The 22,200-nt window shown below is 41.0% G+C and overlaps 1 protein-coding gene across 1 annotated transcript in view; it reads right to left on the bottom strand.

Moving 5' to 3' along the window:
- The window catches only part of KCNU1 (potassium calcium-activated channel subfamily U member 1), a 161,903-nt gene that overhangs the window by 12,017 nt on the left and 127,686 nt on the right, over positions 1-22,200 (bottom strand). The window contains exons 21-24 of the mRNA XM_073018637.1: positions 19,803-20,027; positions 18,300-18,489; positions 4,835-4,909; positions 1,176-1,315 (exon numbers count right to left, since the gene is read on the bottom strand). Coding sequence (XP_072874738.1) covers positions 1,176-1,315; positions 4,835-4,909; positions 18,300-18,489; positions 19,803-20,027 — 630 coding nt within the window. The remainder of the gene's footprint in view (positions 1-1,175; positions 1,316-4,834; positions 4,910-18,299; positions 18,490-19,802; positions 20,028-22,200) is intronic.

The following is a 22,200-nucleotide window of genomic DNA, read 5'->3' as shown; positions in this document are numbered from 1 at the left end:
ACTTCCTCTTCTTCTTTGTTTTTCCTTGCACTTACCTATTTAGGAAAGTTTTAGGTTATTAGCAAATTGGGTATCAGTTTAAGACTGTGATGATAGTTCCGGCCAATGAATGCAGGACACAGCAGTAAGGATGACCCAAATGCGTAAGGGATAAATATGTCTGCTTTTCCTTTGTTCAAGTGTGCTCTCACCATTGTTCCATCTGCCATTGAGCACCCTTTTTGCAGACAGTAAAGATTGCCTTGCTGAGAGATCTTTCGTCTCCATGTTGACTTTTCTTCATGGCACTGATTATCTATTTTTAACAGCTCCCACCTCACTGCTTCTGAATCCTGTGTTCTCTTCTCTCCCCCAGAGCTGGGCTCACCTGCCACCTTCTCAGCATGTTATTGAATCTTGCAATTCCTTCCCCAAATTCCACATTTCCTATCTCACATCTTAGCCCGTGTAACTGGCATCCCTCTGTGTTACTTATTTATGATGCATATGTCAATACCCTCCACTCAGCAGGCCCCATGTGGGTGAGGCTTTTGTCATTCTCAAGCTGCAGATTCCCCAGCACCACCCCCCAACAGTGCCCTGCACAGAGTAGGTGTTCAGTGGGCATTTGTAGGATGAATTAATTCCATCCAGGGGGAAAAAATTTGCCAGGTGGCTAAAGAGGTGCTGAAAACTAAAGAACAACCATGTAGTCAACAATGCTCCCCATGAGAGGAGGAACATGGAGGGAGATTTGACTTAGCTTTGAACAAAACTCACCAGCAAAGGCCAGAGCTTCTTCCTTGAAACTCTGGATCCCTTTATGGCCAATTTCCACATGAGCTGTTGGGAGGATTTTAGAGAGAAGGGAAAGTAGTATCTCCTGAGCTCTGATCCCAAGGGGCCTGGTCTGCAGTGATGCCTTCGAAGCTGAGAGGCCGGCACTCACTTTTCCTGGCATCAGGGGTTCTGGCTCCAAGAGCCTCATGTTTTGAATCTTGAAAATGTGAAAATGTTGCTTCCCACACCAAGTAGTTATCAGAAAAGATAAATTAATGTGTGGGAACAAGCTTGTTTTTGAAAATCAAAGAGAACTTAGAACTGAGAGGTGTTATCATCTACTCAGCTCTATGCCACCTGCTCACTTCTCTGCAGAGGGCTTGGTTTTGTGGGCTCCGTGGCTTAACTTTTCTTACCGTGGCCAGGAGAGAATCCAAGAAGCTGCCAGAAAAAACAGTGCCTGTAGAAAAGGCAGTGCTGAGATGCAGATTTGTTTCTTGGAGGGACCCTTCCAGTCCACCAAGCTGTTCAATAAAGTGAATGTTGGAAGGATTTTCTGCAAGGCAAGAGGCAAAAGGGAAAGACAATCAGATCAAGTTAAGAATATAAGAACTGCCATCCATGCAGGCCAAGGGGCGACCACTTGATCAAAAGATCTGATGTCTTCTTTGGGGTCTCTGTCAGATCTACCCCTATTTCAGTACATTTTTTTTTCTTTCCTTTCCAAATATCTTCCTTCCCACAAAAGACATAGTTCTGTTGGGTACATTCACCATCAAGGGGACATTGCTGGAGCACAGGCTCAGTTTCTCAAGAAGTGTTCTGATTGTCATCCTCGTATAATTCATCTTTCAAACCAGGATATTTTGGGGGAGCAAAAGGGAGCATGCTCAAAAACTGCCCTGGTATCATAGGAATGAATAGGAACACATGGTCACCCGTCACTTAAGCCCAGTGCCTCTCAAAATTTAATGCACATATGAATCACTTGGAGATCTGGTTGCAATACAGATTCTGATTCACTGGATCTAGGGTGAGGGCTGAAAGTCTACATGCCCAGCCAGCTCCCAGATGCTGCTGAGGTTGCCAATTCATGGATGGCACTCTGTGTGGCAAGGGCTTAGGGAATCATCCTAACTGAGGCCAGTATAGCAGTAGCCAAGTTATCTATCAGCATGTCTGTACTGGCCCCAGGCTCCAACTCAGACCCCTGTAGGCAGCCTCTGAGGTGAATACAGGCATCATTGTGGTCCTTGAGAGGAGAGGCACAGGCTGCCTTTGTTCCTAGACTCTTTTTAAAATAATTTTTTTTTTAGTAAGTCTCATTTCATCACCCAGGCTGCCCAATGGCACAATCACTGCAACCTCTGCCTCCCAGATTCAAGCAATTATCATGCCTCAGCCTCCCAAGTAGCTGGAATTACAGGCATGTACCACAATGTCCAGCTAATTTTTGTATTTTTAGTAGAGACAGGGTTTCACCATGTTAGCCAGGCTGGTCTCAAACTCTTGACTTCAAATGATCCACCCACCTCAGCCTCCCAAAGTTTGTTTTAGACTCTTGCTTCAAGAATGTTTGTCTCAAGAACAGCATTGGAAGATAGAGATGATGTCTCCCACAGGAGCAAAGGGAAGGCATGCTTACTGCCTGTTATAAAAGACTCTGGCTTCCTGAGCTCAGGTTCCTATCCTAAAGAGCAATACACTGTGGGTACAGGTGTTACTCTTCATGTCACCCGGTGGAAAGCAGGGCTTGGGCAACCAACACAAAAATGAGGATACTCTGGCTGCTGTTATTACTCTGAGTAATAAACTGATTGGTTTTGTTTTGTTCTCTGATCCAGGAGTCTTATATCTTCTGCCAGCATCCATGAGACTGGGGTAGGTGCACCTGTTGGTTTGCAAATAGGATAGCCTTAGATTCTCCACAGTTCTTGACATTACGCTTCTTGAAATGACCAATCCAAACAAATATGCTGGACACACAACTCGGAATCCATTGCTTACTATGTCTGGATTATCCCCTAATGCCTTAAATTATTCCTCAGTATGTTTGGGGGAAGTGACATTAATGAATGAAGTAATATTAATGAATCATTTTCTTCTGAGAACAGCATTATTTTTATAAAAGATGAGCAAAGTATGACTAATATCAACCCACATCTCCTGTGCACTTGTAAGTTCCTCTTCTTGCATTGTGAACACTCCACACACAAACACACACGCACACTCACAGGTGCGCGCACACACACACACACACACACACAAATATCCCATGAGCCTTTGTCCAAATCCTGCTGTATCATCCTAAACTAGCGGCCTCAGCTTTCCTGACCATTTCCTTCAGATTCCCATCCGTTTTGTAACAAAGTGGTACAGAACATCAGACCTGCAGCTCCCATGTCAATGTGACCATTTCCAGTCAGCTAGACAACAAGAACCTGGACAAGCTGGCAGGTGGGTTGTTAGGTTAACTTGATAAGGGCTACTTGGTGCCAGAAACAAAGCCTGTAAGTCCCCAGAGAGTGACCAGATGCACCTCTGGGTCAGTGAGAAACTGGCTGATTTCTTCCCAACAACTCTAACTTACACTCTTCTTTGAATTAATGCATTTGATGTATACATTTGGTGCTCCATTTCCACAGGTTTTGCATTCAAGGATTCAATTAACTGCAGATGGAAACCCATGGATACAGAGGGTTGACGGTACTATACCATTTTATATAAAGGATTTGAGCATCATGGATTTTGGTGTCTGCAGGAAGTAGGGCAAGGGGAGGAGTGGAGAGTGAGTTATGGAACCAATGCCTCACAGATACAGAGAACCAACTGTATACAGCTCAACAGTTAGAGATGGTTCAAAGGGGAGGAAAAAAGTAAAATATAATTAAAAACTGCAGCAGACAGCTTCAAGGTGGTTCCAAATAGGCAGGCAGGTACTAGGATTCAGGGATCTAGGATCTTCAGAGCTGAGCTGCAACAGCCTCTGCTCCATAAAATGGCCAGGAATGCTAGGTAGCAATGAAGCAGTGACTCACGTCTCACCTTCTACACTCACTCCCAGCTCACATGGCAGTGACACCTACTGATTCCTCTCTAAGTTCTCCCACTTTGCAGGACTAAGAGCTCTAGATGTTCATCTAATTTGGGATAAATCCCACTGGTTTTGGTAATCTTGCTCATAAAATGCCAATTATGCATTTTTCTGGTTAGTAAAATAGGTCAAATCACAGCTAGGAGCAGCTTTTAGTGATCATCTCTGAATTGGTTCAATCTGCACTAATGGCACCGTTCTCCTCTTGCCTGGGATTTTCTCCTTTTCTCTTCAACTATACTCAGTAGTAAATCCCAGTGTGTCCCCTGGTGCCCCAGCAATGCACCTTACCAAATGCACTTGGTTACCCTTCCCTGCCTTCCCTCCCTTGTCTTCTGTTCCCAGAGCTCCTTGTGCCTAGGGAAGTTTTGTACAGGTGCTGGTGACAGATAACAGCATATTCTGTTAATTCTTCAAGAGTTTTTCTTTTCTTTTTCTTTCTTTCTTTCTTTTTTTCTATTTTAGGAAAGTATCACTCAGGGCTGGGATTAAGGTGATGGGGGGAAATACAGGGGACACAAAATTTGGGTACACCAAGGGTGAGCACCTTCTCTAAGTCTGTACCCCATGTGCCTCTCCTGCATTACACTGGCCCAGTGCTGGTGTCACTGCTGGAAAGGAAGGCATCTGACCTAAAGTCCTGTGATGGGTTTGACTAGTCAGTACAGGGAGATTCTTTCTAGCAGTCTTCAAATCCGTGGCCCCTCCCTCTGAATAAGACTAAGCCAGTTGCTGGTCCCCCTTCCTCTCCTGGTAACTAGAAGAGTGGAAAAGGCAGATGTCATTTCTGAACCTTGACACCAGATACACTGACGTCCCCAGTTGGATCAAAGCCCAAATGTAACATCCGGGAAAGCACTTGAAGCTCTGAGTCCCATTCTGGTTCCTGAGTCCTTTGTGCATTCTAAAAAGATCCTTGGAACATCAGTTATATATCACAAAAATTTCTCCATTGAATTTTGCCCTCGAAACACCACTTACTCAGTTCTATAAGGATAGGGACTTTTCGGCAGTTTGGTTTCTCATTATGTCCATTTGTGTAACTTGCAGTCTCCTCTGCAAAGAAGAAAAGAGGTGATAAATGCAAGCACAATGCCTTATGAAACGTCAAAAATGTAGAAGAATATCATGTAACTTTGTGCTTTATCTTAGCAAAGTTACTTTCATGTGCAAATCCCAAATCCTTTACTATGTTTAGACAAAAAATTATGATGTGGGTCTCCTCAGCATCTCCTTTTGATAAATGTGGGGAGGAGAGTGTGTATGTGTGTGTGTGTGTGGGGATCTTTCTTTTCTTTTTCTCTTTTTTTGCATTTTTTGAAACAGGGTCTTGCTCCATCACCAAGACTGGACTACAGTGGTGCCATCAGAGTTCACTGTAGGCTCCAACTCCTGAACTCAAGTGATCCTGTTGCCCAGCCTCCTGAGGAGTTAGGACTTCTGGCACATGCCACCATACCCAGCTAATTTATTTTTATTTTTATCTTTGCAGAGATGGGGTCTTGCTACGCTGCCCAGGCTGGTCTCAAACTCCCAGCCTCAACTAATCCTCCTTTCCTGGCTTCCTGAAGTGCTGGGATTACAGGTATGATCCATCATGCCTGGCTATGTCTGTTCTTTCTAAATGGTGCTTCAAATGACTTACAAAAAGGCAAAGTTCTCCCAGTAGTTGTTTATTGATGTCACAATTAAGATACGTTTACTCTCCACTGAGTGGCTGTGCTAGGTAACAATTCAGTCAGGCAGTAGCTCAAACCACATCAATTTGCCTGTAGTATTTTAAGGAAACTGCAAATATATGGGTGGCACTGTCCCCATGAGTGCTTTAGGACACATTATGAGTGGCTGCTGACTCCGGGTATTCTCTGCTTCTTTAGCTCCTCCCTGGGCTGAGGCATTGCTTTGTCTCTGCAGAACTGGCTGCCTGCCTGTCTCCATATGGAAAGCTGTGGGGTTTCTTAAAGACTGGGCTGGGATGTCACTCAGAACCCTTGATCTCTGTGCTCAGGTTGTAGACACGGTTCCCTCCTGTCTTCGGAGATAAGGCACTGCAGTAACCTCTGTGAGCTTCGACCCCAAAACAGGGATGCACGGCACTGGCCTGAAAGAGCTTTATCACACGGTGAGTTTCAGAAAGAAGTATGACATCAGAGGTTTAGTCTCCAACTTAAACTAAAAATGTAAGAGGAAAGAAACGGAATAGAAGGTTGGGTGCAGTGCCTCACACCTATAATCTCAACACTTTGAGAGGCTGACACGTGAGGATCACTTGAGTCTAGGAGTTCAGGACAATCCTGAGCAACATAGAGAGACCCGTTCTCTAAAAAAATTTTTTTAAAAATCAGCTGGGTGTAGTGGTGCACAGCTGAAATCCCAGCTACATAGGAGGCTGGGGTGAGAGGGTTGCTTGAGCCCAGGAGTTCAGAGCTTACAGTGAGCCATCATCGTGCTACTGCACTCCAACCTGGGCGACAGACCGAGAACCTATCTCAAAAAAAAAAAAAAAAAAAAAAAAAAGGTTGGTGGGGAAAATGGGAAAATAGGGTACCATTAAAAAAAAAAAAAAGAAAAAGAAAAACAAAGAAAAACACTATAATGGCATTGTTGTGCTTACAACTGTTGGTTACTTTCTTAAAGTTTTCTGAGGATGTAAGAGGAAAAAAATATTGTAAACCTTCAAGATCTACTTGTAATTAAGATTCCTTGCTGCTAAGAAGAGAGCGAAATCTTTGGAAGGTCCTTTGTTCCCCGAGTGGGGTAATTGGTAGGGGTAAGAAGTGGAATGATTGGAGGTGAGCTCTGTGCTTAGGCCCTCTGAGAAACAGACAATGGGAAGATGACAGGGAATGGAGTCACTGAGGTGGAGACCAGGAAAAGGGGAAATCCAAAGAGAGGTTTGTTTCCAGAGGAAATGCTACATACTACAATATTTCACACCTTTCCCATCTCGCTACTGAGATGGAAAAGAACCACTTCTTGTTAATGCAGAGTAGAGCTGAATATATTTCTGATTTCTAGTAAATTTCTGAGTAATGTATGTAGGATAAAAACTGAAGCTCCTCATGAAGAACCCAAGACATTTTGTTTATGTCTAGAACCATCAGTGACCTCCAGGATTTCACAAAATTGTTCAGTTTTTGGTGAGGAAATGGAAGCGCAGAGGGCTAACTGGATTCACACAGCTATTAAAGAGGAAGGTTTACATGGCTGGTTAGAGATCCTAATTCACTGATAATTCTTACTCTTGATGGGATCTAAATACCTGAAATTATTTTTCCTTAAATATATGTCTGAGATTTCCATAATGCAGGAAGACTTGGGGGAATTAAAGTTCTATTTTATTCTCAGATTAAGATGCCTTATCTGTTTCATGCACCCTCTTTCCCTTTTCTTCTCCCTTCTCTTCTCTTCCTTTCCCTCCTTTCCTTCCTTTTTTTCCTTTCTAATTTCGTTCCTTTCTTTTTATCCTTCCCTTCTTTCTCCCCTTCCTCATTCTCTCCCTCCTTCCCTCCCTCCCTCCCTTCCTTCCTTCCTTCCTTCCTTCCTTCCTTCCTTCCTTCCTTCCTTCCTTCCTTCCTTCCTTCCTTTCTTCCTTCTTTCCATTTCTTCCCTCTTTCCTTTCCCTTCCTTTCTCTTTCCTTCCTTTCCCTCCCACCTTTCCTTCCTTCCTTCCTTCCCTCCCTCCCTCCTTCCTTCCTTTCCTCTCCTCCTGTTCTTCTTTCTTTCTTCCCTTTCCCCCTCTCCTTTCCTTTCTTTTGCCCTTCTTCCTTTCCTTCATTCTTTTCTTTTTCCTTTTTTCTTTTCCTCCTTCCTTTTTTCCTTCCTTCTTTCCTTTTCTTCCTTTCTCCTCTTTTCTTCCTCCCTCCCTTTCTTCCTTTATAAATATTTTGAAGTATCTACTCCATACTAGAACTATGTACAGTTCTTGCCCCAGTCACATACCACATGTTGCAAATACAAAAGATTTTCAGATATTGATGAGTATGAGAAAACCCCAAATTTCAGAGGATAGTCATTGAGTTTGGAGACAGGACTTTAGATAAGGCCCCAAAGGGGGGCTTCTCTGACATTGGGACAGAATCTGAGGAAAAAGGAAAAGTCATCCTGGCAGAAGGGTTATGATAAAGAACCCATGGTGGGTAATAGCCAGTGTGAACAGGATGAAGGAAGAGAGAATCAAAACTCCCTGCTGGCTTGCAAGATCCTAGATTTTCCTTTAATTGCCATGGGTCAACATTGTAGAATTTAAAGTAAGGAAATGAGATTATCCAATGAATATGTGTAAAAGATCTCTGGCTGCTGTAAGCAGTAGATACTGTAAAGAGATAAGAATTACATGATTATTACATGTACTCTGTGAGTTAACTATAGTGAGATTACCTTTGACAATGAGAAAACTGCCACCAGGATTTACATACCACGCCCAAGATCACATGGCTTGTAAATAATGGAGGAAGCTTCACAGCCTGATCAGTACCAACTTCAAAGCCCATACTCTTTTTCAGGGTACCTACTTAAGTTGTAGCCCTATTAAGATATACAAGGTTTGACTGGAATTTTCAATAAAATATTGAAATCAGTTTTCTACAAAGGGGAAACCTCTGTATGGGGAAATCCTCCTTTGAACCCCACTTTCTGATTCCAGTTCTCTGCTAATAAAGGACTTGAAATATCCTGATGTTTAGAATCCAGTGTTCTAATTGGGTACAGACACATTCACATCAGCTGAAGCAGCTGTATGAAAATCTGCTTCTGATGCCGGCTGAAGGACAGCAACTGAATTTCCACCTTAACTCCATCTCCTTTTCTAGCAATGGTTAATTTGAATGTGTCATATCATAGCCTGGGTACATTTTACTAATGTCAATATTTTTGCTACCTAATAGTACACAGTATTATACCTGAAATCTTCCAGCCTGGCAGGGTGCTATTACAAAAGATTGCTTAATTGTAGATTACTTCTGTACATTTAAATTTCAGTAGCATATTAAGTTGTCAGGCTTAATTACCGTTGTATGTTTAGATTATGCCACAGATTATTTAGTTTAGTACCTAGGTTTGCCAGCCTGTTCTCCTTGTGATGTGACAGGGCAGTAATTAGTGTATTATGGAAAAACCTAAAATTTCCCATGGAGATGTCCAGGAGGCCTGGCATTCTCACTGATCCTTCAGAAAGTCTTCACTCTGCTGCTCCCCCAAACCTCCCTGCCCCATCCAATTTTCCTGGGTGAATTTCTGCAGGGAATAGCCTTGGTGGTCCTAGCTTGGCTTCACATTTATGTTTATCATGACTATGAAGATGTGGAAATGCCCACTGATCCCTCAAAGGGCTCACCAGATAGGTTAGGGCAGAGTTTCTCCACCTGGTACTGTTGACATTTTCTAATTGTGTGAGGCCGTCCTTTGTATTGAAAGATGTTTAGCAGCATCTTTGACTTATACCCACTAGATGGTGATAGCATTCCCACAGTGGTGAAAATCAAAACTGCCTCCAGACATTGTAAGGTGACCTCAGGAGACAAATTGCCACTGGTTGAGAAACCCTCTATCCCCGAGTGAAAGTGATAGAAAACTTCCTACCAGCAAATCTTATTTTAGTGCTCATTGTGGATGATGCTTTCTGCCTCCTGGTAGAATCTCACAATCCTTTATAATTTCAGTTCTTGGGGGTGTGTGTTCCTGGTTCTACCTCTTACATATGGTGGAAGAGGAGTATTATTATGGAATGAGAAGAATGATTAAGAAAGCCAAACAGGCTTCTGTGAAGATTGGGAATTTCTATATTATTAATACAAACTCCAGATAGAGACTTATGATGCCAGAATAGTTGGGGAAGATTCTGGGTAAGAGCCCTTTGCTATTCACAGGTTGCCTCAAAATGTTCTTAAAATGTGACCTCACTGATGTGACAGTGCCAGATAAGCAGACCTGACGCCTTCATTAGGTGGGTCCTTAGAGCCTATCTGGATCTATGTTTCCCCATCACACAAATGGGTGTGATCCCATCCAAACAAGCCCAACTTGGCACATTCTTCTCTAACCTTATCTTTTCATCTTTTTGCTTAAGCACACTCATACTCATAATGATTCAAATACTTTGACATTCCTTCCATTTCTTTTCTCTTTGCTTTTCCAATTTTTGTTCTTTCTTTTCTCAACCTCCTTCCCCCAAAACCAGTCAGCTTCTCCTTTAAGGGCAACCTTCTTGCTTGTAACAGAGTACGCGACGTATCATAAAAAAATCAATTTTTTGCCTGGGGCGGAGCAAGATGGCCGAATAGGAACAGCTCCAGTTTCCAACTCGCAGGGTGAACGACACAGAAGACAGGTGATTTCTGCATTTTCAACTGAGGTACTGGGTTCATCTCACTAGGGAGTGCGGGACAGTGGGTGCTGGTCAGCTGCTGCAGCCCAACCAGCTAGAACTGAAGCAGGGCGAGGCATCACCTCACCTGGTAAGCCCAAGAGGGAAGGGAATCCCTTTTTCTAGCGGGCGGAACTGAGACAAACAACACCTAGAAAATCGGGTAACTCCCACCCCAATACTGCGAAATGGGCACATCAGGAGATTATATCTCACACCTGGCCGGAAGGGTCCCACGCCCACAGAGCCTCCCTCATTGCTAGCACAGCAGTCTGTGATCTCGTGGCAAGGCAGCAGCGAGGCTAGGGGAGGGCGCCCAACATTGCAGAGGCTTAAGTAGGTAAACAAAGTCGCTGGGAAGCTCGAACTGGGTGGAGCTCACAGCAGCTCAGGGAGTCCTGCCTGTCTCTGTAGACTTCACCTCTGGGGACAGGGCACAGCTAAACAACAGCAACAACAACAACAAAAAAAGCAGCTGAAACCTCTGCAGATGCAAACGACTCTGACAGCTTTGAAGAGAGCAGTGGATCTCCCAACACGGAGGTTGAGATCTGAGAAGGGACAGAGACTGCCTGCTCAAGTGGGTCCCTGACCCCTGAGTAGCCTAACTGGGAGACATCCTCCACTAGGGGCAGACCGACACCCCACACCTCACACGGTGAAGTACACCCCTGAGAGGAAGCTTCCAAAGCAAGAATCAGACAGGTACGCTCGCTGTTCAGCAATATTCTATCTTCTGCAGCCTCTGCTGCTGATACCCAGGCAAACAGGGTCTGGAGTGGACCTCAAGCAATCTCCAACAGACCTACAGCTGAGGGTCCTGACTGTTAGAAGGAAAACTAACAAACAGGAAGGACACCCACACCAAAACCCCATCAGTACGTCACCATCATCAAAGACCAGAGGCAGATAAAACCACAAAGATGGGGAAAAAGCAGAGCAGAAAAGCTGGAAATTCAAAAAATAAGAGCGCATCGCCCCCTGCAAAGGAACGCAGCTCATCGCCAGCAACGGATCAAAGCTGGATGGAGAATGACTTTGACGAGATGAGAGAAGAAGGCTCCAGTCCATCAAACTTCTCAGAGCTAAAGGAGGAATTACATACTCAGCACAAAGAAACTAAAAATTTTGAAACAAGAGTGGAAGAATTGATAACTAGAATAATTAATGCAGAGAAGGCCATAAATGAATGGACAGAGATGAAAACGATGACACGAGAAATACGTGACAAACGCACAAGCTTCTGTAACCAACTCGATCAACTGGAAGAAAGAGTATCAGCGATTGAGGATCAAATGAATGAAATGAAGTGAGAAGAGAAACCTAAAGAAAAGAGAAGAAAAAGAAATGAACAAAGCCTGCAAGAAGTATGGGATTATGTAAAAAGACCAAATCTACGTCTGATTGGGGTGCCTGAAAGTGAGGGGGAAAATGGAACCAAGTTGGAAAACACTCTTCAGGATATCATCCAGGAGAACTTCCCCAATCTAGTAGGGCAGGCCAACATTCAAATTCAGAAAATACAGAGAACGCCACAAAGATACTCCTCGAGAAGAGCAACTCCAAGACACATAATTGCCAGATTCACCAAAGTTGAAATGAAGGAAAAAATCTTAAGGGCAGCCAGAGAGAAAGGTCAGGTTACCCACAAAGGGAAGCCCATCAGATTAACAGCAGATCTCTCGGCAGAAACTCTACAAGCCAGAAGAGAGTGGGGGCCAATATTCAACATTCTTAAAAAAAAGTTTTCAACCCAGAATTTCATATCCAGCCAAACTAAGTTTCATAAGTGAAGGAGAAATAAAATCCTTTACAGATAAGTAAATACTTAGAGATTTTGTCACCACCAGGCCTGCCTTACAAGAGACCCTGAAGGAACCACTAAACATGGAAAGGAACAACCGGTACCAGCCATTGCAAAAACATGCCAAAATGTAAAGACCATCGAGGCTAGGAAGAAACTGCATCAACTAATGAGCAAAATAAGCAGTTAATATGATAATGGCAGGATCAAGTTCACACATAATATTAACCATAAATGTAAATGGACTAAATGCTCCAATTAAAAGACACAGACTGGCAAACTGGATAAAGAATCAAGACTCATCAGTTTGCTGTATTCAGGAGACCCATCTGACTTGCAGAGACATACATAGACTCAAAATAAAGGGCTGGAGGAAGATCTACCAAGCAAATGGAGAACAAAAAAAAGCAGGGGTTGCAATCCTAGTCTCTAATAAAACAGACTTTAAACCATCAAAGATCAAAAGAGACAAAGAAGGCCATTACATAATGGTAAAGGGATCAATTCAACAGGAAGAGCTAACTATCCTAAATATACATGCACCCAATACAGGAGCACCCAGATTCATAAAGCAAGTCCTTAGAGACTTACAAAGAGACTTAGACTCCCATACAATAATAATGGGAGACTTCAACACCCCACTGTCAACATTAGACAGATCAACGAGACAGAAGGTTAACAAGGATATCCAGGAATTGAGCTCATCTCTGCAGCAAGCAGACCTAATAGACACCTACAGAACTCTCCACCCCAAATCAAGAGAATATACATTCTACTCAGCACCACATCACACTTATTCCAAAATTGACCACATAATTGGAAGTAAAGCACTCCTCAGCAAATGTACAAGAACAGAAATTATAACAAACTGTCTCTCAGACCACAGTGCAATCAAACTAGAACTCAGGATTAAGAAACTCAATCAAAACCACTCAACTACATGGAAACTGAACTACCTGCTCCTGAATGACTACTGGGTACATAACAAAATGAAGGCAGAAATAAAGATGTTCTTTGAAACCAATGAGAACAAAGATACAACATACCAGAATCTCTGGGACACATTTAAAGCAGTGTGTAGAGGGAAATTTATAGCACTAAATGCCCACAAGAGAAAGCTGGAGAGATCTAAAATTTACACTGTAACATCATAATTAAATGAACTAGAGAAGCAAGAGCAAACACATTCAAAAGCTAGCAGAAGGCAAGAAATAACTAAGATCAGAGCAGAACTGAAGGAGACAGAGACACAAAAAACCCTCCAAAAAATCAATGAATCCAGGAGTTGATTTTTTGAAAAGATCAACAAAATTGATAGACCGCTAGCAAGACTAATAAAGAAGAAAAGAGAGAAGAATCAAATAGACACAATGAAAAATGATAAAGGAGATATCACCACCGACCCCACAGAAATACAAACTACCATCAGAGAGTACTATAAACACCTCTATGCAAATAAACTAGAACATCTAGAAGAAATGGATAATTCCCTGGACACTTACACTCTCCCAAGAATAAACCAGGAAGAGGTGGAAGTCCTGAATAGACCAATAGCAGACTCTGAAATTGAGGCAATAATTAATAGCCTACCAACAAAAAAAAGTCTAGGACCAGATGGATTCACAGCTGAATTCTAGCAGAGGTACAAGGAGGAGCTGGTACCATTCCTTCTGAAACTATTCCAATCAATAGAAAAAGAGGGAATCCTCCCTAACTCATTTTATGAGGCCAACATCATCCTGATACCAAAGCCTGGCAGAGACACAACAAAAAAAGAGAATTTTAGACCAATATGCCTGATGAACATTGATGCAAAAATCCTCAATAAAATACTGGCAAACTGGATCCAGCAGCACATCAAAAAGGTTATCCACCATGATCAAGTGGGCTTCATCCCTGGGATGCAAGGCTCGTTCAGCATACACAAATCAATAAATGTAATCCAGCATATAAACAGAACCAAAGACAAAACCACATGATTATCTCAATAGATGCAGAAAAGGCCTTCGACAAAATTCAACAGCCCTTCATGCTAAAAACTCTCAATAAATTCGTCATTGATGGAAAGTATCTCAAAATCATAAGAGCTATTTATGACAAACCCACAGCCAATATCATACTGAATGGGCAAAAACTGGAAGCATTCCCATTGAAAACTGGCACAAGACAGGGATGCCCTCTCTCACCACTCCTATTCAACATAGTGTTGGAAGTTCTGGCTAGGGCAATCAGGCAAGAGAAAGAAATCAAGGGTATTCAGTTGGGAAAGAAGAAGTCAAATTGTCCCTGTTTGCAGACTACATGATTGTATATTTAGAAAACCCCATTGTCTCAGCCCAAAATCTCCTTAAGCTGATAAGAAACTTCAGCAAAGTCTCAGGATACAAAATCAATGTGCAAAAATCACAAGCATTCTTATACACCAGTAACAGACAAACAGAGAGCCAAATCATGAATGAACTTCCATTCACAATTGCTTCAAAGAGAATAAAATACCTAAGAATCCAACTTACAAGGGATGTAAAGGACCTCTTCAAGGAGAACTACAAACCACTGCTCAGTGAAATAAAAGAGGACACAAACAAATGGAAGAACATACCATGCTCATGGATAGGAAGAATCAATATCGTGAAAATGGCCATACTGCCCAAGGTAATTTATAGATTCAATGCCATCCCTATCAAGCTACCAAACACTTTCTTCACAGAATTGGAAAAAACTGCTTTAAAGTTCATATGGAACCAAAAAAGAGCCCGCATTGCCAAGACAATCCTAAGTCAAAAGAACAAAGCTGGAGGCATCACGCTACCTGACTTCAAACTATACTACAAGGCTACAGTAATCAAAACAGCATGGTACTGGTACCAAAACAGAGATATAGACTAATGGAACAGAACAGAGTCCTCAGAAATAATACCACACATCTACAGCCATCTGATCTTTGACAAACCTCAGAAAAACAAGAAATGGGGAAAGGATTCCCTATTTAATAAATGGTGCTGGGAAAATTGGCTAGCCATAAGTAGAAAGCTGAAACTGGATCCTTTCCTTACTCCTTATATGAAAATTAATTCAAGATGGATTAGAGACTTAAATGTTAGACCTAATACCATAAAAACCCTAGAAGAAAACCTAGGTAATACCATTTAGGACATAGGCATGGGCAAGGACTTCATGTCGAAAACACCAAAAGCAACGGCAACAAAAGCCAAAATTGACAAATGGGATCTAATTAAACTAAAGAGCTTCTGCACGGCAAAAGAAACTACTATCAGAGTGAACAGGCAACCTACAGAATGGGAGAAAATTTTTGCAATCTACTCATCTGACAAAGCGCTAATATCCAGAACCTACAAAGAACTCAAACAAATTTTCAAGAAAAAAACAAACAACCCCATCAAAAAGTGGGCAAAGGATATGAACAGACAGTTCTCAAAAGAAGACATTCATACAGCCAACAGACACATGAAAAAATGCTCATCATCACTGGCCATCAGAGGAATGCAAATCAAAACCACAATGAGATACCATCTCACACCAGTTAGAATGGCAATCATTAAAAAGTCAGGAAACAGCAGGTGCTGGAGAGGATGTGGAGAAATAGGAACACTTTTACACTGTTGGTGGGATTGTAAACTAGTTCAACCATTATAGAAAACAGTATGGCGATTCCTCAAGGATCTAGAACTAGAAGTACCATATGACCCAGCCATCCCATTACTGGGTATATACCCAAAGGATTATAAATCATGTTGCTATAAAGACACATGCATACGTATGTTTATTGTGGCACTATTCACAATAGCAAAGACTTGGAATCAACCCAAATGTCCATCAGTGACAGACTGGATTAAGAAAATGTGGCACATATATACCATGGAATACTATGCAGCCATAAAAAAGGATGAGTCTGTGTCCTTTGTAGGGACATGGATGCAGCTGGAAACCATCATTCTCAGCAAACTATCGCAAGAACAGAAAACCAAACACCGTATGTTCTCACTCATAGGTGGGAACTGAACAATGAGATCACTTGGACTTGGGAAGGGGAACATCATACACCGGGGCCTATCATGGGGAGTGGGGAGGGTGGAGGGATTGCAGTGGGAGTTATACCTGATGTAAATGACGAGTTGATGGGTGCTGATGAGTTGATGAGTGCAGCACGCCAACATGGCACAAGTATACATATGTAACAAACATGCACATGTACCCTAGAACTTGTAGTATAATAATAAAAAAAAAATTTAAAAAATCAATTTTTTTGTTGATTTAACGAATAATGTAGGGAAATCACTAGATATAAAGGAAACTAAAATTAGAATCATAGGTTTATGTTTTTTCTAGTCCCTAAAGAAGGTTAAAGCATGCATTTTCATTGTATATGGATTTATAAACTTTTTTTTTTTTTTTTTTTTTTTTTTTTTTTTTTTGCTCTGTCACCAGAGTGGAGTTCAGTGGCACGATCTTGGCTCACTACAGCTTCTGCCTCCTGAATTCAAGCAATTCTTATGCCTCAGCTTCCCGAGTTGCTGGGATTACAGGCAAGAGCCATCACACCAAGCTAATTTTTGTATTTTTAGTAGAGACGGGGTTTCACCATGTTGGTCAAGATGGTCTCAATCTCCTGACCTCGTGATCCCCCGCCTCGGCCTTCCAATGTGCTGGGATTACAGTCGTGAGCCACAGCGCCCTGCCTATACTGCTTTTAAAGTGAATACTTGTTCTTTGTCCAATTATGGACAGTTACCAGCATGCGCACACACACACACACACACACACACACACACAAACAAATGATGAGTGAATCCAAGGAGTGACCCTAACTGCTAAGCTAAGGATTCCTATGGCAGAACAGAACAGCACTTTTATGGAACTTCAGATTTGCTCAGCAGCGGTAGGGCTCACCCCTCCTGAGCCTGGCTGTTTACGGCACTTTGATATTCATGAAGTGCCTTGTTATTAGCTCTGCTTTGGAAAACACCCTGAAACCCTGGTCTCTGGGTTGAGATTGGTTGCTTAGTGAAGGTCTGTCTAACAGCTAGCTCAGTTTGCCCACCAAAGATTAGATTACTGTTTTATTCCTTTGTGCCAATAACCTTATATTTTCTTGCATAACAACAGTGTCTCAGAATCAGAGAGAGATTTTTGGTTTCCCAGTTTGAATCATGAACATTTTTATCCATAGCCATTATTATGAAAAGCCTTGCAATGCCTTCAATGCTAACTTTTTCAAGTGCCACGCAAAGTGGGACAGCTGTGGTCAGAGGTTGCATGGCCCAAGGATTGAGTACCTGATCTTGATACAGAGAATCAATTGTCCCCAAGGAACATAGTTGGATCTAGGGGATTCCAATCATGACTTACTTTTATTTCTTGAATTGGAAATCTGTTTTAGATACAGAAAATTCTTTAGTAATAGTACTTTTAGATTAGGTTGAGGGGATGGTAGTCAATTTTTAGAAATAGACTAATGTATAAGCTTTTTCCCATTTTGAGGGAGAAGGAAAATCACAATTTTGTCACGGGGATTGACCCTAGGCACATTTTGGGCATAGTGAAATGTGCAGAAGCACCTCAGGTGTCACAGGCTCATTTGCTGCAATTCAACGAGTATTTGTTAAACATCAACCAAATGACAGTAATTGCAATAGGCACTGAGAGAAATACAAAGGGAAAAAAGACACGATCCCCATCCTGGAAAGACCCTTGTATCTCCTTCACCATCTCCTTCTAGTCTGAAGTTGAAGTATGATAGTTTTAGTCTATAGATGTTAGAAAAGATCTTAGTCTTCTAAAATACATATATGAAACCATCTCAAAAAGGAAAAGAGAATCATAGTTCATTCTCTCAACCACAAAACTAACAATTTTAACTTGATTGCATTAGATCTATAAGATCCAATGAGAATTTCATAATAATAATAACTATACTAGTACCTCATTAATTAAAATAATATCCCACATGCTATGTTCACTGATAACAACAAAAATGATAACACTTCAAAATTGTGTTTTTTCCTTAAAAATGAAAAAATAAAAAACCTGTGTTAAGTGCATTCCATTTAGAAGATGCATACCATTATCCATTTGACTTAGAAATTCCAGAGCCCTGAACTGTGGGCTATTTCTACTATAGGATTCTCAGGATTGGAAGGGACCTCAGAGGACATCTGGTCCACCCTCCTGCTCCCCATAATTAAAATACTTCAAAGAGGAGTTAATTCTCTTTTCTTTTTCCATACGTCCTAGCTTCTTGTCAGGGGTGCTGTTCTCACCTGACACTGAGGGTGATGAGTCAGAGGAGGAGTCAATTTGCAAAGATCCGATGGTGAGGGTCGCCAGGATGGCTTCTGCGTCTACCAAAGTCTGGCTGCTTGATGGCTTGGATGGGGGGGACAAGACAACACACATGGAGCATTGCTCTATATTGGCCGCATGGAGGTCTCCAGAATAAAGTGCGCATCCCTAATGAGAGGCAAACAGAGAGAGGAGGCACTTGTCTGATGGAAGGATGCTATATCATGGCTCATGGTGGTAGCTCTTTGTGAGTGATGTAATTTTTCAGCATTGAGCTCCAACCTTCACTAATTTGATTTTAAAACTTAGTTACCTCATATCTGACATATTTAACCTTATCAAACATTAATATTTTAGTGTGAATAAGTTTCATAGATTCTTTCCTGAAAGCAAGTTTGGATGAGACAGAGGAGAGTGGGGAGGGAGGAACAAAAGTCCATGCCACTGACTCAGGTGGAAGAAGAGAGTAGGGTCAGGGTAACTGATGAGGCCCTACTTTTACTCTCTGGGTTAACTAGCAAGGTGGCAGTTGCTTCTTTCTTTGGTGGGAAAACAGAGATCAATCTGGTACTGTCTTCCGGTAAGTTGGAGTCTAATATAGGGTAATTCCTAACACTAGCTGGATCAGATTTGCTTTTTTTTTTCTGCCTTTCAATGGACTTAAACAGGAGAGGTAGTACAGGGAACCTTACAGTGGCTTTTTAAAAAAGCAAATGCAATTTGCTTCTTGAGAGAATTATTTTTGAAATTTGAAAAATATTTCTTACATTAGATTGGTGCAAAAATAACCATGGTTTTTGCCATTACTTTCAAATATGTTGCTAGCATTATGAAAATGCTTTGGTGCATATCTCATGAAAATGAAATGCTTTGGTGCATTTCACGGTGCGCATAATGGACTCCTCAATGAGCAAAATGGTGGCATAGAGTGGGACATAGATATACGTAAGTTCTGGGAAAATATAGTTGCAACCACAATACCACATAAGCAAAATCCCTCCTCTCCATACAGCCATCAGGGACCATGTGGCATTATATGGTTCATATAAAATGTCTCCAGAAAAGATGAAAAAGTTAGAGCACAAAGGCTGGCCAGTATTAGCTTAGGTGTAGCCATTAAATTATAATCAGACTCAGAAATGCAGAGAAACTTATTTGTACAAAGACCATAAAACATGGTGATTCAAACATTAACTCAAGAGCCACAACATCTGGATTTAAATCCTAATTTTGTTACTTACTTACTGGCTGTGCAATCTTGGTCAAGTCACTTACTCTTCCCATGCTTAAAGTTCAATAAATTTAACATCTACCCATAGGGTGGTTTTGAGATTAAATGAATTAATATAGGGAAAATATTTAGAACAGTTTCTGGCATCTGGCAAGCACTGTAGAACTGCAATATTATTATCATTATTAATTCTAGTCCCATTAATATTGAAATCCTTATAATTATTAACTATTCCTTATATGATACTTACAGGCAGAATGTATATCTGGGGAAAATTCCGGAGAAATCGCCATTCTCTCTGTAGATAGTCCAGAGACCCAATGAACACTATGTCCTTCAACTCCTTCCTGGTATAGTTGCTGGCTCTCAAGGGCATTACAAAGTTCCGAAGCCCTATCAGGGCTGATTGGGCATCTCCAAATACACATGCTACAATGTGGTTCCGAAACTTATGTTTTAACTTGCGACTTCGTTTCTAAGGATAAGGATTCCAGAGTTTGGTCATTTTTATAAACAAGATGAGAATCCCTCCAAATGAACCACCGCTCCTCCTCCCAATTCTTCTAGGTACATCCACAGCCCTACTTTCATAAGGTGAATAGAATTTTGCAAATTGTTTATAAAAAACAGAACTCATGCGTAAGTGGTGCAATTACACCTTTTACTTTTTTTGTGGAATTTCTTTTTTATTTCACTCTCTTTTTAGTTTTCTATTAGCTTGGAGTGCATCAACTAAAACTCAGATTAGCATCATTCTTCAGGGTGTGAAATCATTGGACCAAATGGAGAAAGTATTTCTTGATTTTTATTACATATTTTTAGCCTTATATGTGCCACAGTAAAATTCGGTGAAAACCTAAGAATCCAAATTCAATGCTAAATTATGTCTTTTATGTTATACAGCAAGCTGTATAACATATTGCATATTCAGTGGGGTTTCATTCATTAATTTGAACCATATGAATTTACCTTTTTATGGGTCAAAAATGGTTGAACAGTGGCAATTTCATATGGTTCAGCTGAATACACTGAACTGGTTCTATAGACTCCCGCATCAAGGAAATTCATCAAACAAAATGTATAAAAGAAAAAGAAATATTATAAAAATTTCATTTCCCCATCCTGTGTCCAAGTGTTCTCATTGTTCAAGTCCCACCTATGAGTGAGAGCATGCGGTGTCTGGTTTTCTGTCCTTGCGATAGTTTGCTCAGAATCATGGTTTCCAGCTTCATCCATGTCGTGGGGTTGGGGGAGTGGAGAGGGATAGATAGCATTAGGAGACATACGTAATGTAAATGAAGAGTTAATGGGTGCAGCACACCAACATGGCACACGTGTACATATGTAACAAACCTGCACATTGTGCACATGTACCTAGAACTTAAAGTATAACAAAAAATTTCATTTGATCTCAAACATTTGAATATGTCTCATACTACTATCAGTATTGCCAATTGTTAACATTGTCCCTGTGTCTCTAAGTTGAAAACAAATGAATATGTATGGAATATATTTAGGTTTCTCCCACAGTTATAGAGACCCATAAAAACAATAAATGTAACTTTTAAAGAATGATATCCCTGTGGGAAACTTATCTTAAGCCTATGTGTGGTTTCTTTCAGAGTACGGCTAATGTCTCCTCTTAACAGCACTGAGATGTGACAGAGAGAACCCTGGACTCGGAGTCAGAAGATGTGATTTTGTATTCTGGTTCTATTGTTAGCTATATGACTGAGCAAATTACTTAACTTCTCTGGTTCTCAATTTCTTTGTGTTTAAAATGGAAAAAAAAATAAAACAAAGAGTTAATTTTGTTGTAGTACATAATATATTGAAAGTGTTTATTTCTTAACTCACTAAAAGTTGTTCAATAACTATCAATCAAATTTAAAAGTTATTGAATTTCTATATTTTCAAAGGAGGACACTTAGAAGCTGGTACAGAGTAAGTTAAGTGTATTTAAATTTCAGCATGAGCATTTCCTATATTCCTAGACACACAAAGACTCAGAATACTTCAAATGGATATATCATTCTTCTTTATGCCAATCCTTTGCTCGGTTAAATGGCAATCTTCTATGAAACAGGCACTGATGAAACTTAACAGGATAAACAAGTAGCATCTGACATTTCAACAATTAAAAGTTTACCAAATTAGCATATACTGGGAATACTGTACTTTACCCTCCTTCCAAGAGGGATCTCCCTGCGAGGGGAAATAAAGCTACTTGTCTGGAGAGTCTTCCTAGAGTGATATGAATCTTAACCAAATCTATTAAATAATTGTCTCTAGCTAATCCGATTAGTTTTAACTTGAATAATGAAGCCTCTAACTGTATTTAATGTAACATGTCTAAAGTCCAACAATTGCTCTTCTGAGTAGAACTAAACAATTAGGAACAAGATACATGGCAGAGTGCATTAATGGGCACAGCTAGAGAGGCAATTTCTCCAAGAAACTGTGGCACAAAACTGTCTCCTGATTAAGAAAGATGGTGGCTATTGGAGGAAGGGGAGGATGTCCTATTTGTTCAAAGTAACTTAAATTGATCATTTCTACTTGACCCTTTTGCAGATGAAACCAAGTTTAAAGGCTCCTTGAATTTTGCAATCCAGATATTTCTTTCCTAGGGGTACACATTTCAAATG

Source organism: Chlorocebus sabaeus, chromosome 8, assembly GCF_047675955.1.
Source record: "Chlorocebus sabaeus isolate Y175 chromosome 8, mChlSab1.0.hap1, whole genome shotgun sequence".
NCBI classification, from domain to species: domain Eukaryota; kingdom Metazoa; phylum Chordata; class Mammalia; order Primates; family Cercopithecidae; genus Chlorocebus; species Chlorocebus sabaeus.
The sequence above is the reverse complement of the archived record's forward strand: the minus strand, read 5'-3'. Positions and strand labels throughout refer to the sequence as shown.